Raw genomic sequence first — 18,164 nt, 5'->3', positions numbered from 1 at the left:
GGGGGTTTGTGGATCACCTTGTGTAGTCGTAAATTTCCTCCTGTAAAAATTACTGTTGTCTTGCCTATCATGCATGAAATGGAAAATTCTCCATTTAGGTAAACAGTTGAAATTAAAATTTTTCGATGCTCAACCATCCGCAAAATTTGTAAGGGTCTACTTATTTTATGGACAATTTTTCGATGGGCAGAGGACTCATTCATTCTGCTCGGACACAAGGTTCATTTTCTCAAATCTTCATTTTTGTACTTACGGCTCTCTTCCGTAGCACAGCAGTTAACGTGATGCTTTTCCAGCCAACTGCACAGGTGCAAACGCGCAAATGCGGGATGGAGGTGCCATTCTTCGGACACAACACACAGTGAAACAAGCCGATGAAAGACGTTGGACATATTGGAAACTTTGGGGACTTATTTCCGGTTTATAGTTCCAGGACATCCATTCACCACTATCATGCTTACGAGGACCTTTCTTTACTCTTACTTTCTCTTCTCCCGTTCATTTATGTATTTTCCGCATTTTTTCTCGGTCATAATTTTTTCTCTCATCTTATTTTGCGATATGTGGCACAGGGGCGCGTCTTCGATGCGTCAGGGGAGCGTATCTACCAATGGCAGATTGGCCTTATGACCGGTCCGACACTGTCAGGACTGAAGCACTTTAAAAGTTGCGAAATCTCCGGGTCTTATCACTGAAAAAAAGGAATCTTAAATTTGCCGTCAAGAAGTATTCTTTCTTGAATTAAGAATTTTGCTGCTTAATATTAACTACTTTTTTGCCTAACCCGAGCATTTTTTTTCTTGCATGAAGAAAACTTCAGCTTGAATCAAGATAAGAAAAAAATTCATGGCGGCAAATTCAAGAATCAGCATGCATGAGCCAAGCATATATTTTATTTTCAGTGATAGGGGGTTTTTGTATTAAATCAAGACGAAGAGGATTCAAAGTAGCTGAATTGGATTACTCGATAATATTTTCCCAAAATCACCCCTTAAAATTCATAATGTGACGAAACATACATCAAAATTTGGATCTCCAGTCGAAAAATTTCAAAGCCGACCGCTTCGTACTTTAGTGCGCCGAGAGAACCGAGAATGGTGGAAAATTGGGCGTTTCGAGTATAGTCTGGACGGACGGAACTTTACGAGCCCTCCCAGCGCGACGGTAGTGTCCTTGCGGTGTTGCTGAGCACTAATTAACCGATGAAAGTAACAACGCGTGACAAATTATTGCACATAACTGCCGGTAAAAATAGTATCTGCCATTCGCGCCACTCAGAATGGGTCTTGAACCGGCAACCGGCCCTGCAGTGGCGTGGCGTGAATTGCGATGTATCGATTGTTCTGCCATTTAAACAAATTGTAAAGAATCGATTAATAAGGTGTTCGCTGCGAACACCCTGTTTATCGATCCTTTTCCATAGGTTTAAATGGCATAACAATCGATATATCGCAAAGCACGCCACGCCACTGAACCGGCCCTGCTACGTTTTGACTGCGATTATTATTTATGCATCTGCCCCTGGTGTCACCGAGAGCCTACGTGCACCTGCTAATTGACATGAAAATAGTCGTGAATAATCGATTGAAACTTTGGTGAAGAATCCAGTATTACGGTGTTCGTTGGGTAGATCCTGATAATCGATACTATTCTATAGGTTTCAATGGCAGATTCATCGATTCATCGCAAACTGCATGCAAAGGTATACCGTGCTTTACGATGAACTGATGGACCTGCCATTGAAACCTATGGCAAAATATCGATTTAGTTTATATTTTCGATAGTGGACTGTTTATCAAAGCTTCAAATGGAGATATATCGATAGTCGATTTTTCACCATAACAACTCCGAGCCCTCAGCGAGTTGGGTGCTGGATACAGAGTTCCCGAGGTTTTTAACAATAGGGGTTGTCAAAAACTTGTTTAAAATACTTTAACTTTCCATTTTAGAACCGAACATGATAAACATTTTTTAACATTTAAAAGAACTTATTAAAACTGAGAATGTCTAAGTATTGTCTTAAAGTTTCTAAAAAAAAAAAAAAAAAAAAAAAAAAACGATTATTTCCTATTAATTAGCTCCTTTAATTTTTTTTTCACTGCTTCTATTTTGGTGTACTATTAGAGTAGGTACATAGTTGTATCTCCAGCTTGCAGTAGCTCCTTTGAAGTTAAGATTTTATACTTGAGGATTCAATTTTACTCTCAAGTTATGTATGTATAAAAAAAAAGAAAAAAAAAAAAAAGAAACGATCTCGCTCTCATGAAAAGTGCAGCTAATCTAGCAAGTTCAGAAAAAATTGAGATGGTTGTCCGGGTCGTAATTTAGTTCAAGGCGTACAACCGAGAAATATCACCGGCGAGTTGCTACCTCAGGCTCTAAAGCTCGGCTGTTGACCCGATCCGGGTCGGCAGGAATTACCGAGAGAATAAAAAACAAATTTACGCGCGTTTGATAATTATTGTGTTTTTAAGGGGCCACAAGTACGATTAATGCTCACTCGAGGTTATATGGATGATAATCCAGCCACGCGGTATACTAAATTAATATATTCGTTGGAAAAATTACCATATCGCTTGATGTAGTAATTTAGTTCGCCTTAATTTTGTTTCTGATAGGAACAATCAATATGCACCTTAAGGTAGATCTTTGGGACTTAGGAGAAAGATTCTTTAGTCCATCGATCAATTGATGAAATCGGGATTTTAGGACATACTATGGCGCGTAAGTATTTGTTCACGAAAGACCGAAAAAATTGTGTTTCTTGAGATTTTAAGTCCTGATGAATGACGTCACCCATCACGCTCCTGAAATAGCATTGATTATTCCAGTATTCCTAGATGTAAGAAATCCGCGTTTAGGTAAATGCTGATATTCATTGCTTGTGTATGCGTTTGAATCACCAGAAGAAGATTCCATGACTATACTTCCGTGTTTTGGAAAAACGCCGTGTGAATATTCGAGAGTTGCCAAATTTCTCCAGATAAAACATGTATTTTTGAGGAAAGTTATACTTATTTTTCTTTAAAATTTTTGGATACTTTAGATTGATTGGAGGGCAAAGTTGTCTAAAACATTTTAAGAAAAATGTTAGCAATTTTCCCGGTAAATTCGTTATTTATCGAAGGAGATATGACAACGTCTGAAGGCTCATACGGCGTTCTTCCTTAGCAAGGCAGTATAGCACAAATTGTCGCCCTTTGAAATAGGAACGTTACTAAACCTCGTAATGAACCCTGTATTCTACACGACTCGGAGCTTTTTCGGGCTCATCTCTAAGTTTAGTTACGCTCTTTTGTTAGCCAAGCAAATAGGAGCGGATGCTTTTTTCGTGCTCTTTTTATAGTAATTGTGGTAAAACTCTTCGTTTTTCTTTCCCTGTTCAGTACTGCAACCAGAACCGATGAGCGTCGTTCCCATATTTTGCACGCCTGCCTATTCACAAGCGGCGTGCATCGCACGCGAAAGTAAGTAAATTAAAGACGAGAGTCAAGGTTAAAGAGAATAGTCGTCTATTGTTTGTCTTCGGAATTCGTTCCCTTCTTCATTGCGAATAGATTTAGAAATCCTGCGATTTTCTCATTCGGTGCGAGGAAACGTGAGCCAAAATCTCCCACAGAATAACAATCTGGGTTCAAGAGCCACTATCCAGGATTTACACTGTCGTGCTAAGGAAGAACGCCGTATGGACATTCAAGTGTTGCACAAATTTCCCTTGATAAAACATGTATTTTTGAAAACATTCATACTCACTATTCCTTGAAATTTTCAGATTAAATTGCGTACGAAATGTTCTAAAAATTTTGGAAAATAGTATTCACAATTATCCTTGTAATTTCGGTTTTTATCGGAGGAAACTTGGCAACGTCTGAAGGCTCATACGACGTTCTTCCTTAGAACGGCAGTATAGACATTACCACACAGCATTGACACCACGGATCAATATTTAAATTAATACTACTCATGCAGCGACATTCGTCAAGCCTACAAACTTTATTTTATTCATTTATTTATTCATTAACTTACTTTTTTTTTTAAAAAAAAAAAAAAAAAAAAAAACATTATTAAAATTCAGGCGTAAGTAAAACTTCCCACAAGCTCAAAACTGCCACATGACTTTTTAAAATTTCAGGTTTGAAAGTTGGCAGCCATCGCCAAAAATTGTGGGTCCTTGTCAAAATTAATGCGGAAGCACAGGTTTGAAAATTGTTTAAAAAGGTTCATGGGATCCACGTGGACCCATGAATCTTCGTGAAGTTGTAGTTTCGAGTGACTTTAGACAAGACATAAAACTTTTGAAGGCGAATTTCAATTCTTTAAACTTGATCTTCCAAAAACTTCTGGAAGTATAGCACAGTCCTACATCTAATTGTTTTTCTTTTTTTTTTGGAAAGAAAAACAAGTGCATGTGAAACCCATGAAAGTGAATAGATCGAAAATACTAATTAATTTGAGTTGCAGTGTTCTGCTTTAGACGGCAGTGCCAGATATTGATGTCTCTTGTCCTCTTCACAAAAAAGCTTCAAACCTAAATGGAGGATGTAATCCACGAGCAGGAGGTGAACGCGAATAGAAATGTATCAAAAAACAAATAATCATGAAAGTAGCGTGTCGCGGAAAATTTTTCTTTCGCGAAGTGGAATACGAATGTATAAAACTCAGAACGTAATTACTCAGCTTTTTGAATTGGTGCTCGCTGTTAATTCCTTGCTTCAGTAATCATGATAACATAATTTCGTTTCAGGAAGATTTGAACGGGATTATAGAAGATGCATTCGGTCGGAGTCAGTAGCGTGCAACTGTTAATGCCTGGACAAAACGGGTGTTATTGATCTAGAACCCAGCTTCATAAAGCTTCGGCTGGCATATATATGGCCGGAACTGTCGCGGGCTTCTCCGAGGTGTTTCAACTTTGAACTTTATGTCGGAGCGAGGTTATAAGCTGGGTAATTTTTCAGCTGTCTGTGTTTACATTCCTTCCCACCCGTTTAATCTAAAACATTCTGAAGATTGAATACAAATTCAGCCCGAGTTAAATATTGATATAAATTGAATATTATATACCTCAGCCACGTCGAATCTACACCAAAAAATCAAAACCAAAAAAAATCAAATACCTGTGATTTTCATAAATTTTCGAAACATATAACTTCACTCTGCTTTTATACAAAAGTAACTCACGTATGTGCACTTTTTACAACCTTACTCCTTGTTCGTTTCTTATTTTCTTTTTGCTCTATTTGTTGTGCATACTTAAAATGCACGCCCAAGCTTTTTACTTTGAAGAGCTTGTAGTTTATACGAAGGAAACTATCGAACTCAGTGGGAAAGTCGTTATGTTCATAAAAATAGGCGAGAAAGTTCGAATAGAGCGATTGGATAATCTACAGTTACGAAAAAAGTTCATGAACTTCGGCTCATACATTTAATTTTTACTTTTTTTGTGTGTGGCACAAGATGGTTCTAAATTTCCCGAGTAAACGCCCAGATCCGCAGAAAGAGACACGGAACTTTTTTGGCTCAGGTAACCACAAACTTCAGTCGCAGGAACCGATTTCGATTAGTCTAACCAAAGTTCGGAATCTGCGACCGGGAACTTACGTTACCTGAACCGAAAAACTATATATATATATATATATAAAGTCGCTTTATAACGCACTCTGGCGTTCTACGACACCCAAGCGCCACATATGCCTGTCTTCCCAGAGGTTATCGGGCAACTGACACCGCAACATCTCTTTGTCAACGCCCTGCCGCCAACCCTTTACGGGACGTCCCCGTCGCCTCTTCCCAGGTGGTACCCAATCCAAAACTTGTTTGGGCAACCTCTCCTCCGACATTCTTTGCACATGTCCATACCAGCATATGCTGGTATGCTGGTACCGAAAAACTTCGGTGTTAATTATTAACCGAACTTTTTTTCGCCGTTTGCTTCAAATTATGTAGCTCGTATGAAAATCATTTGAGTCAAAATTGTATCCAAAGTACCTCTCTTCAGTTCGAAATCTCGCTAGTTCAAGAACCAATTAGGTTGAAAAAAGCCTAAAACCCGTATTCCAGATCCTAATTAGTGAGCACACATTGTACTTTTACCGGTATCCCCTTCTTTTGTCACATCTGAACATATCTGTGTGTATTTTGTGTCAGTAAAGACACAAGTGAAACACAAATGAACGAGTCACAAGCCGGATCGAATAGAGAAACACAAAACGATGAACACCAAAAATGCCGTGCCCGGGTAAAATGGCGTATGGCCATTAAATCGTTGCGAAATTTCCTCTCACACAATATTTTTTAAGAGCAAAATTATGCACATTTCCCACTCAAATTTTCAGATACTCTAGATTATACCACGAATAAAATTCTGCCGTGCTAAGGAAGAACGTCATGCAAACATTCGAGAGTTGCCAAATTTCCCTTAGTAAAACATGTATTTTTTACGGCATTCAGGCATATTTTTCTTTGAAATTTTCAGATATTTTAGATTAAATTGCGTACAAAATGTTCTAAAAATTTTGGAAAATAATATTCACAATTTTCCCAGTAAATTCGGTTCTTATCGAAGGAAACTTGGCAACGTCTGCAGGCTCATACGGCGTTCTTCCTTAAAAGGTGTGCGGTAGCATGCGGCGGGGGCGCCATCAAAGCAGACCGCGAAGCTGTTGGTCTGAAACAATTACGAGGTGTTCTCGTCTATTACGGGAACCGGTAGAGGGCGGGGGGCGTAGGGGGGTCGGAAAACAGGGGGGCTGGGGCGGGGGTCTCGTCCCGGCGCGACAGGACGCCCGGACGGGTCGGTAGGAATATTTTAATTGGACATTCGTCAAGACGAAAGCAAAAGTACGACTCGTAAAATCATTCGAATGCATTTCATCTCCGACCGAAAATAAAATAATAGAAAAAACGTCGGAGGCGGATTTTGGCAACGGCCGGAGCTCGGACTCGGAATGATTCGAGGCTTGTCAAGTCTTCGCCTAAATAGGACAAGAAAGCTGGAAAAAGCCGTATCTTCCGTGGGAATTCTGAAAGAAACGCGTATGTACTGAAGTAACATTATGACCCGTATGTTATTCTTTACTGATCACGATTCAGAGATACGGACCCACGGTTTTTCGGGATTTTCCCGGGATAGCGGCAACCCTCCGCTTCGATACATCGAATTTCCCGAGCTCGATGTATCGAACTGAAAAGTTCTTTTTCCGAGGGGGGCTCAAATGGGGAGGGGGTGGTGGGGGTTTCCGAGACCATCTTGCGATATGTTCATTCCACTTGACAGCGTTCACGTTTTCCGGCGCTGCTATTACGTAACCGCATTCATTTTAACCTTGCCGTTGATGTTGAATTTTGGTACCATCACCAATGACCGACCAGTTTTTTAAATAGCGCATATTTCAGATTCTGACTTCGAAAAGGCTTTATGAGCGGAAGGTCTGTTCTTTGAGCTGTCTTTAGAGGCTTTTAGATGGTCCAATGACCTTGATCGATAACTCCCTATCTTGACAATGCTGTACATCCATCTTGATCGATAACTTCCTATCTTGACAATGCTATATATCGATCTTGATCTATAACTCCCTATCTTGAGAATGCTATATATCGATCAAGGTCATTCTATAACGATTCAACAATCGAGGTGCAGGTGGATTTTTAATATGCAATCGTATACTCTCATATTGTCGCTCCTCTGACGTAAGGGCGTATCTCAATTTCCACGTGAACCCTGTTCTCCATATACCTTAATGCTTTCCAAGGCTCATGTGAAAATAGAGCTACGCCCTTACGCAGAGGAGTTCACGGAAAAAATTAAATAGCTGATTTAACGATTCAGTCGTTAAGAAACGTGACTGCAATTTTTCAAAAGTACATTTTACAATAGTGGAGAGCTAATTTAACCACGGGGGTGGTTTAAATTAGCATTTTCTTGTTGTAAAATCTACATTGCAACATTGCAGTCAATCTTTTTAAATACAACATTGTTAAATCAGCAATTTAATTTTTTCCGTGCGACGACATGTTGCAGATCCCTGGTCAAGTCCTCCCAGAATTTATTTTCTTTTTGCCTGCTTTTTTTCAACACAGAAAAAGGTAATTTTTTAAGCTTTTGGACTTTCCTCTCTCATAAAACAAACTTAGCTTTACCATTGATTAGCTGAGATCGTGAGCAAATCTGGAGAAATTTGGGATTACCACAAATCATTGGATACCCTTTTGGATATCATTCCGATAGCACTACACTATAAAAGTAAGCAAGAGATTTCGAGTCCAACAGAATTTTTTTAGAGCTATTAAACAAAATCCTAACCAAAGGTGACAACATTTTCGTAAATTACTTACCTACCTTCAAGTTTTGCTGTTAGGTAAGGTTCTTATCACGTATTTTATTATAAAAAATAGTTTTTTTTTTTTTTTTACAAAATTATTACATTTTATACCCCTTGAGAATCGAACGCAAAAATTTACTCCAGTGGGCCTCTAGACAAGGTATGAATTAAAGCACAACGCTACGTGTTTTAAAATTTTACGAGGAAAACGAAGTACACAACGGGAAATCTGAAAATCAACTGCTGAATAAGATATAAAGTGTTTTCTATTAAGATTTGTTAAATTGCAGAAATACAAATGATGTCCTACGCATAGTAAAACTTCCATTTGATCTGTGATAAAGAGACTTATTAATATCTCGCTCAGGAGTTTATTTCAAAACTGCCTGTAGTGTAAATTGTTCTATATGAAAGATTTTGAATAGAAAACATATGACGTTTTCTTCTACTACAGATCCTGTCTAGTGGCCCATTTCTTTCCTTGCAGAGAACAAATCATTCAAAAAATTGTAATATTCCAATGAAAGTAAATGGTTCTCCCGGTCGATTATTTAAAAGTTTTGATGGCTTACCTTCGTTAAATTTCGGTGCGGGTGGTGGTGGTGTGAATTTATCCTTAATCGGTTCAGTCTCATTGTTATCTTTTCTACCTGAAACAATACAAATAAAGTTAACAGTTACCAATTTTTCTTATTATATAATGCGTAGGTTTTAGAGAGGAAAGCAAAAATGTATCTATCATAGAGCGTGGAGAGTAAAGATCGTAGCGATTCGGTCTGGCTACCGACTTGTTTCTTCATTTTTAATGTTTCAGTCTGAATAAATAAAAATTACTCTTTTTCATGAAGTGATTCGATTTCCGTTTTATTCGAACTAAGTATTTCATCCGTTCACCTCAAAACGTTTGAGTTCTGCTTTGGGTCGACGTTTTTTGGCTTTTTTTTGTCTCAAAATGTTCTCGGAACAATCTACTACGTTTTTAAATCAGAGATTAGATTTTGAGTTTTTACGATCTCAATTACGCGGTGAGTCATGAATGGTTAATAATAGGATTAGTGTATCAATGAATAATTGTTTTTGGAGACACTTTTCAAGTGCAAAAAATTCATAAGAGAATTAAATAGGTCTTAATCGTTTTTTTATTAATCAGGGGCTATTCTTAAAAGTGGGCACAATAGAACATGAAACTACTTTTTTTTATTAGTCTAATTAGAAGCAGCATGCAGCATACTTCACGCAATTTCACGAGGCTGTGAAATATTTCATATTTTTCAGGGGCTAGAGTATGCAACCCGCACTCAAACACACAAAAATGGAAGAAAGTCACAATTTTTGCATTTTGCAAAACATGAAAAGGAACCGGTATTTTCCAATATCTTTCATAAATTTCTGATATTTCATGAGAGATTTCACGTGAAATTTCAAGATTTTATTTTTCATGAAATTTTTCCGCCCTGAATTTAAAGGAAGGGAGAGCAGTATTGCCACTTTTGAGAGAGTGTGAATCCAGAGACATGGCAACCGGGACGAGACGCAGAGCAGAGATGTTTCCTAAAAGTGACGCGACATTGACGGTGCAGGAGGAAAACTGGTTTTTCAAAACAAGATGGGTGATGTGCCCGAAGCCGACTAATTTCCAATTAAATTTTAACGGCTGCGACCGTAACTCCGACTCGTCCAAGTCAACTTTCTCGCCCGTTAACGCTGCACTTTTCCTTAATTCGTTCGAAATTCATGAAACGATCGGCCCCGCAATTGCTCAAAAGAACGCAACTCTGCGGAATCGAGTGCAGTTCTTGGCAGGCCACAGATCTCCTTACCGCAAACCCCCCACTCCACGCTTAATGTCGAAATGAGGCAGACACGTACATCATAAAGAATGGTTCCGAGGTTGGATTAATTTTTTTTTCTTTTTAGGAAACAAAAATAATTTGCACCACACACTGAAAAAAAGTATCACAATCCCAACCAACTCCTGGCTGATTTTGGTGCCAGATATATGAGTAGCTAGAGGTATGTTTGACCCAACCACACATTCGGCAGACTTAACCGTACCTCTCTCTGACTGATGCGACTATACTCTTATATCTGGCGCCAAAATCAACCAGGAGCATAGTTGGGATTGTGATACTTTTTTCTTCGTGTGGCAGACCATCATACGTGGATCCATGACTTAAAAAAAAGGCTACAATAAGTCTGCTTGATTTTGTTCACAGTGATACTATTTAGTGAAAATGGCCAAAATTATAGCAGTATTCACCAGGACTCGCGTGATTCTTACTACTGTATGGTAAATGCTACCATACAATCTGGTGTTAATGACCATACTCGGATCACTGTGTCACATGTATGACAAAATCTACTATATTTTTGTTCAGCGAAGGAAGGGGGCGTAAAGGGTGTACGCCCCCCCACCCCCGCTCGCCCGAAAAAAGGAGGAAAAGACTGGGAAGAAAGAGAAAAGGAAGGAATGGAGGAAAGAAGAAGGAAGGACGCATATATTTGGTGATTATTCATGATGAAATTGACTCAAATTGCATATCAAATGCTTTAACATTTCGAAAATTTTCTCAGAAGAGCCCCCCGGACCCCCCCTTTTGTCCCCCGCGTTTGAGGTGTTCGGACCCGCCTATGTGGACCATAATTTCCCGACTGAATTTCGGCTTTCGGAATTCTTCTTAGATTTCTTCTTATGCCTCAAAAGAATGCAAATGATATTAACTCCCCGAGGAGGATTGACCCTCACAGTAATAAAGTGTAAATCCTCATTCGTATGCGCAGATGCTGTCATAGCTCATCGTCCAAACTGACCATAAAGGTCAATGTTCTTGATTATCCAAAAAATGAAAAGTTACCGCAGTGATGACGTTTATCTTTATCATTTCGGTGATATAACTCCTGACCCATTGAATGAACCCAACGCCAAAAATCGGACTTGGATTTTAGTCTTGTTCATATGTTCTTCCTGACTTGTGCTCGATTCCCTGATTACATCGCTACCAATACCAAGTCTCTACCCCGAGTAAGGAGGATCAATTGGACTAAATTTTGCAATTTGGAATTACAATTTCTGGCTCAGTTTAGAAACGACATATGTACCATTCGTTTCCCTGTGCACATAAGTGTTTTTACAGATCAGTCAGAAATGATAGTTCCGAGTTGCAAAATGTAGTCCAATTGGCCGTCGCAAAGTGCGGGAAAATGGTATCAGTTAATATCAGTGATCTCAACTGATATCGATGAAGCCGTAGATGAATGAAAGATGTTTGTGATTTCGAGAAAAGTAAGTGAATGTTTGAAAACTGCATTCAGTCTTCATGGCTCATAAAAAATTTAAATTCAGCGTGGTATTGCGTGTTTGTAGTCCTTTTCTTGCAACATACCTTTGATAACATTCTCAGTTTGAATCAATAATTGCTCAATTTTTTAAAATGTTCAACTTATTCATCGGAGGCTTCAACTTGATATTATTGAAGTTTTGCCGATGATCGAACGATCAGTTCCTATTTTCCAAAGTATCGACAACCTGTCAATCTAGTTCAAGTCTGCAGCGGGTCGATCATTAAAATTTCTTTGCTCTCTGATCTAAAAACCTCAATCGACACAGCCGTTCTCATGACGACGGTGTGTCGATCACGTTGGAATAATCGGCACCTACATTGTAGGAACGTTACGTGTGAAACATTTCATCGAGCGATTCATTGCCTTTCCGCGGAGGCTATGCTAGCGTGCTAAGGAAAAACGCCGTATGAACCCTTAGGCGCTGCCAAATTTCCTCTGGTAAATCACGAATTTTCGGGAAAATATGTAAATATTTTTCCTCCGATTTGTCAGATAATTTTGCTGACAATTTCAACTAAAGTTCCTGAAAATTTCAAGGAAGAACATTCAAGGCGTTCATCGAAAATAAGCATTTTATCGAAGGAAATTTGGCAACTCTTGAATGTTCATACGGCGATTTTCCTTGGCGCGGCAGTATGTCTGTCTCGGTATCTCGTGACTCCTGAAGTGGCTTGCGAGGAGGGTTGGGGGATGTCGAGCGGGTTGCGGTGGAGTGATTGGAAGGCGCCGGTTTTGCAGCCGGCGGGGGGCTTACGGCTACTCTATGCTCCCGTCCTGAAATGCCGGCTCACGTTCGAGGGAGAGAAGAGAGAGCGAGAGGAGGGGCGGGAAAAATGTAGGGGGGAGAGAGAGCGGAAATAGGGGGAAGATGCATCGGACAACGTTTTTTTATTGCGCCTCGGTGACTTGAACTTTCAAAGGCTTCACCACACTTTCCCAATGAAAAAGAGGCTTTTTATTTCCTCTGATAAGTGATGATAGAGCTGTATGTGCTGTAACCGATGGCGCACAGTGGATGGAGTCAATTAGAGAGGTCGGACTTGAAATGTTCAACGACAACCGTAAATCTTGATGTTTATTCCGTCACATTTTAAACTTTACGGGGTGCACATAGAAGACAATGCCACGAGAAGACCAACGGATTTACTTTTAGAACCTCAAAGTTTTATATAAACGGAGTTATAAACGTTTGAAGTTTCCAAATTTTGTCCAACCTATCCTATTGACTCAATCCACCGTGTGGTGGCACGTTGGGGTTCGCAATTCATATTTGATAAGGGTTACGAGATATGTTCTTAGTTTGGCTTCCTGGCGTACAAAGAGAGAAAAAAAATGGGGGGGAAAATCGTTCAAAATAACCGAACATCGTCGATAGTCAAAAGTCGCAGTCTCTATAACCGAACTTTTGTTCAGGCCTACGACAAAAATTTTGGATCGCCTTACTGAGATTCACCAAAGACTTATATGCACCACGTTTAGTAAAAAGGAACCAGGCCATCGTCTATTGCCACATTTAACGGGGCGCTTTAATTTTGCACGAGAGAACGTTTGTGCGGATTCCTTTGAAATTATGAGGAATTTGCTACGTACTACGCAGACTATTCATTGCAATATGCACAAAAATCTGCACAACCGTTTTCATGTAAAAAATTAAATTGCCAAATTAAATTTGCTCGTATAAATAAAGAATGACTTTGAACGATGTTATATGAGTCAAAAATAAAACTAAAACATCTTGTAATTTGGTCCACAGCCATGATAATTTCTTGCAACACTTCAAATAATGTTAAATTGGGGGAAAACGATATTTTTTCAGTTCTTTATATACCATATAACTCATTCGTACATCTGAAAATGTTGGTTATAAGATACACGAAAACATGCAAGATGGTTTTCTTCTAGAAAATTATGGAACGCGCAAAAATTTTGAAAATCCCATATGGGGATAGGGTTTTGTTTGCGTTACACCATTAATACACACAAGTTTTATGTAAGTATACAGCGATGGCGAAACTATGAAACCAAGTATCTTGGTTTGAGACGTCATAGATTTTTCGTAACATTTTATTTTTTTAAAAATGGCTGATCGTAATTTTTTCAAAACAGTTTCTTACATTTTTCATTTCCTTTTCCATGAATATTTTCTGAAAATTAAGTGGTTAAAACCATCAGAAAATGCATGTGTTTAAACTTTCGCAGTTTATGACTAATTTTATAAATCTGCAAAAAACTATTTTCCAAACTTTCCTTCCTATCACAATCATTACTCTTATCAGTCATCTTTAAATACGGAACACGCACTCTGTACACCTTTCGTCCAGAGGCTGGTATCCAAGTTTACTGATAGGTCGAGATCACCCCAGGACAAGCTGGTGATAACCTTAAAATTATGTCTCAAAGACGTCACTAACGCTCTGAAACTTGAACAAACTCGTGACTTATAAAATAAATCCGGATGAGATATCCAGTCTTGGCATAGATAAATAACATTTTGAATAAAAAATATTATCTGGAGGTTCTGGAAAAATTGTATATTATCTGAACGTTCACAAAAAAAAAATTACGAGAGCTGAGCACTGCATTGTGAATAACTATATTTGCAACTTTCCGCGTAGTATTTTCTTGTCCTCCATTGACGACGGTGCTACTGAATTTTGTCAGAGAAAACTTACAAGCAGTGTAGAGAAAAGCACAAAAGCGGTAGTGTACAAAATATTCATACACAGCATCTTATTCCGATTTTACCGCTGTGAAAATCATTATGTGGCAAGTATTCCCGTGATTTGAAAGAAATATTCGGATATTTTGCACGTATGTGATATGTGCGAATCTTGAATAAGGAAATAGGTTTCAGATAAATTCTAAGGACAGTGACGGTTAAATAGCCCTTTCAAAGATTCTAAAAGAGCTGTGAAACCTTATGGTTTTTAGGTATTTTTAAAGTAAAGTGTCAATCCGGTAAAATGTAAGTGAGAAAATCCTCAAAAATTACCGAAAATGTTCGAGACTTACACGTGATAACGAGCACAGAGTTAATGAATGATATGGACATTTCCAATCAGTTGTCAGTCCCAAATTTTGCGGTGCTACCACAAGGATTGATTGGAAATGTTTATATCATCCAACAAATTGGGGTAGTATCACAATTTTAGGGGATAACCCCTAATACTTTTTTCCATATAGTGTTAAAAGACTTCAGTGGATCCTTTCAGAGTTTTTCAGCACTCCCATTGACTTAAATTTCACTTCAAAAAATACTCGAAAAAATTTTTCCCTCTTGATTTACTTTAATACTTTTTTAATAGAGTATCGTCTTTTGAAAATATTCAAGTTTTTACAAGTTTCTTCACAATAATTTCTCAGAAGGAAATTTTTCACCGTCGCAATGCAGAAAGCTCCTCTGATCCTGACCCCTTCGTATTCTACATTCGTTCGTGAGAGAAGGGCCGCTATTCCGCATCGTATAGATTTCAATAGCGTGACGTGCTTCACGATACATCGATTGATCTACGGTTTAAACCCGTGGAAAAAGATCGATAAAAAGGGTGTTCGTGACGAACACCTCAATAATCGATCCCTTGCAACAGCTTCAGTTGGGGAAATATCGATAATCGATCTTTCACGCCTCACTGCTGGTAGATTTCCCTGAAACGTACGTACAACTTCACGCTGATTTTCACACCCTCCTCCTCCGAGTCGCGGACGATTATCGACGTCTGCCGAGCGAGCGTCGTACGTCGGGTGATCGCGGGTCAAAAGCGTGTTTTGACGGGTACACGCGCGTCGGGGACGCCGCACGGTGGATCAAGTCAATTAGAGAGGTCGGACATAAAATTTTTGACTAAAACTGCGAATTTTTATATCTAATTTGTCATATTTTAAATGTTAAGGGGTGATTCCTGAAAAAAATTGCATGAGGAAACCAATGGAACCACGTTTATAACCTCAAAGTTTTGTATAGATCGTACTCGATAGTGGTTCGATGCATCGTTTGGCTCAAAACAATAGAACATAACCTCATACCAAAATGCTAGGATATTTGTCAGGAGAGCTGAAAATGAGAAATTTGGCAGCAATATAACTACTTTAGGACTCATACGAATCAAAAATCTGTAACAAGAAACCGTTCCGCCAGATTACTCAATTGACTTTTGAGACTATGATTATGTTTTGAACCGATCGATATCGATACAATCTCACCCGTTTGATTTATCGAATACGATCTATAAGCGGAGTTAAAAGCGGTTAAAGTTTCCAAATTTTATCCGACCTCTCCCATTGACTCGATCCTTTGTGCGGCGGGGCGCGGGCGTCGCGACGCGAATCACTCCGGACGACGACGCCGACGCCGAAGACGCGACGACTCACGTCAGGATGACAAGTTGCCCCGCTCCAGAATCCGGGAGGACCCGCAGGTCCCGGTCCCACCGCTCAGCTGTGTAAACAACCGCCAGACTCACGATGAATGGCTGTCGGCCTGTGATCCCGAGATGCCATGTTAGTGTCCGCAAACCAACAACATAAACGCCTGTCAACTCCCTGATAATGGCGTCATTTCGAATAATGATTTTCTAACCTCGAAAACTAGCCTCAATAATAACAAAAACTATGAGCGTCGCCTTCAATCCCACCCCAATATAAAGGCTCTACAGCTCCTGGATAACTCCAACTAGAGTCCCTTTATACCGAGAGTCAAGACAAAGTGAATCCATTTCTGATTGGTTCCCGTATTTTAGGCCTTCACAGTGTCACAAACGGGAATAAAGATTACATTTTCACCGATTGCAAAGATTATAATCTGGAATCGACCAGGGAATTACGGGTTCGGCAAGAAACAAACGGAATGAGAGAAGGAACGGAGAAAGGAATTTGAGAATGGGCCGATCGAAGATCACGAAAAACGTTCAATTTGTGTAATCTTTATTCCCGTTTGTGACTCCATGGAGAGGTGTTGTCTTGACTCTCAGTATAAAGGGACTCTAACTCCAATGAGCTGAGGCACCTTAAAAGAGTCAAACCGTGGGAGCTGGCCAGCCCCTTGGTCTGACTCGTCTGGAAATCAAGTTTGCCTTCAATTCGAGAGATACAATTTGAGCGGCTCGAAAGTTGATATAGTTGTGTCACGCATTTTGCTTTAACGCGATGTTTGAAAGGCGAATGACTTCAATGCTGTGGACTTGCGCTGTGAGCATCGCTGCGCTGAAAAATATGCATCGTGAGCGCAAAATTGCACTTCGGAAAAATGAGGTGATCTATCACTGCAACTGTTTTACAGAATTTACCGTCGGGGGAATGACTGTCAGAACTGCAATAGGTACACCTGAGCGTTTTAAAACTCGTTTTCTGTCAAGGGAGACCGTGAAAAGTAAATGATACTTAGAGAAGATGGTCTCTTCATTCCTCAGCGTTGTTGAACAAGTCAATCGTACATCGGTGGTGAATTAGTTTGCAATTTTCAAGATCTCCGCTTCCATTGTATTATATTAAAGAATAACAAACTAACACTATGACTTGGGATTTTCACTAAGTATTCTTCATATATTAAGGAAAATCCTAAAGAGAAAACTTTGAATATTATTCCATCAAAAAAAAGAAGAAGAAGAAAAAAAGATAGAAAGTCTGCAGCGTCGGAAACCAAGATTAGCGTTTTTGCAGTTTCATCGTTCATATGCCCTATAATAACACATCCACTGAGAGGCATTTTACTTGGGCCTTTATTACTACAAAACTACCATTACATGGGTCGGCTTTCATACTCTCCGTTGAAATCATCGGGGTGATGGAGGCATCTCAATTTTTTTGAGATCATCGACGTTCTTGCAAAATGCGTCAAAGATTGTAACTCCTAATGGTCGCAAAGTCTCGCATAATGCACGTGCGAATAGAATGAGAGCAAGTGATTTCAGACCTCGCCCTCTGTCACTCTGTGGCGTCGACCTCAGGGATAACAACACTACTTGCACAACCCGACGAAGAAGTCAAGAAATTCTACGCGGTCGAAGAATCATTTCTAGTACCCTGATTTCAGTCAAGAAGGAAAATGTCAGCGGTGCTGTAGAAAAAAAAAAGAAAAGAAAAGGCTGATCACAAATACTTGTTACTACTGCAACTTGTATAATGCATTTGACGGTGAAACTTTCAGACCACGTATCTCGTCTGCGGTGTTTAAAAATCTCTGCTCTCGTTATCTTTTCTTGTCTGAGAGCGAATCGACATAATCATCAAGTTTTCACAGAATTTTCTTCGCACAGAGCAGAAAAATTACTGAAATTTTAAAGCGTAAATACGTTGAGTAGTTTTCTTTTTAAAATAATAAATTGTGATAACATATGTGGTTTAGGAGTTTCACCCTCAACATAATTCTTCGACCGTGCATCTTATTAATATGTACATTTCTGAACCCATTTCGTCGTACCCGGATGGAAGAAACAAATTTTTGTCAGGCTCCCGAGTTTCGAGCACGTATTAATCATTACTAAGTATAAAATATTTGTCAAAAAT

General features: G+C 39.2%; 1 protein-coding gene across 2 annotated transcripts in view; it reads right to left on the bottom strand.

The window, feature by feature from the left end:
- The window catches only part of LOC109042152 (uncharacterized), a 179,480-nt gene that overhangs the window by 56,081 nt on the left and 105,235 nt on the right, over window positions 1–18,164 (bottom strand). For both annotated transcript variants that reach the window (XM_019058734.2, XM_072300287.1), the window contains exon 3: window positions 8,894–8,971. In XM_019058734.2, the coding sequence (XP_018914279.2) occupies window positions 8,894–8,971 (78 nt within the window). The remainder of the gene's footprint in view (window positions 1–8,893; window positions 8,972–18,164) is intronic.

The sequence above is a fragment of the Bemisia tabaci genome, chromosome 5 (assembly GCF_918797505.1).
Source record: "Bemisia tabaci chromosome 5, PGI_BMITA_v3".
Classification (NCBI taxonomy): domain Eukaryota; kingdom Metazoa; phylum Arthropoda; class Insecta; order Hemiptera; family Aleyrodidae; genus Bemisia; species Bemisia tabaci.
Note: the sequence above shows the minus strand (reverse complement) of the source record. Positions and strands in the feature narration are given on the sequence as shown.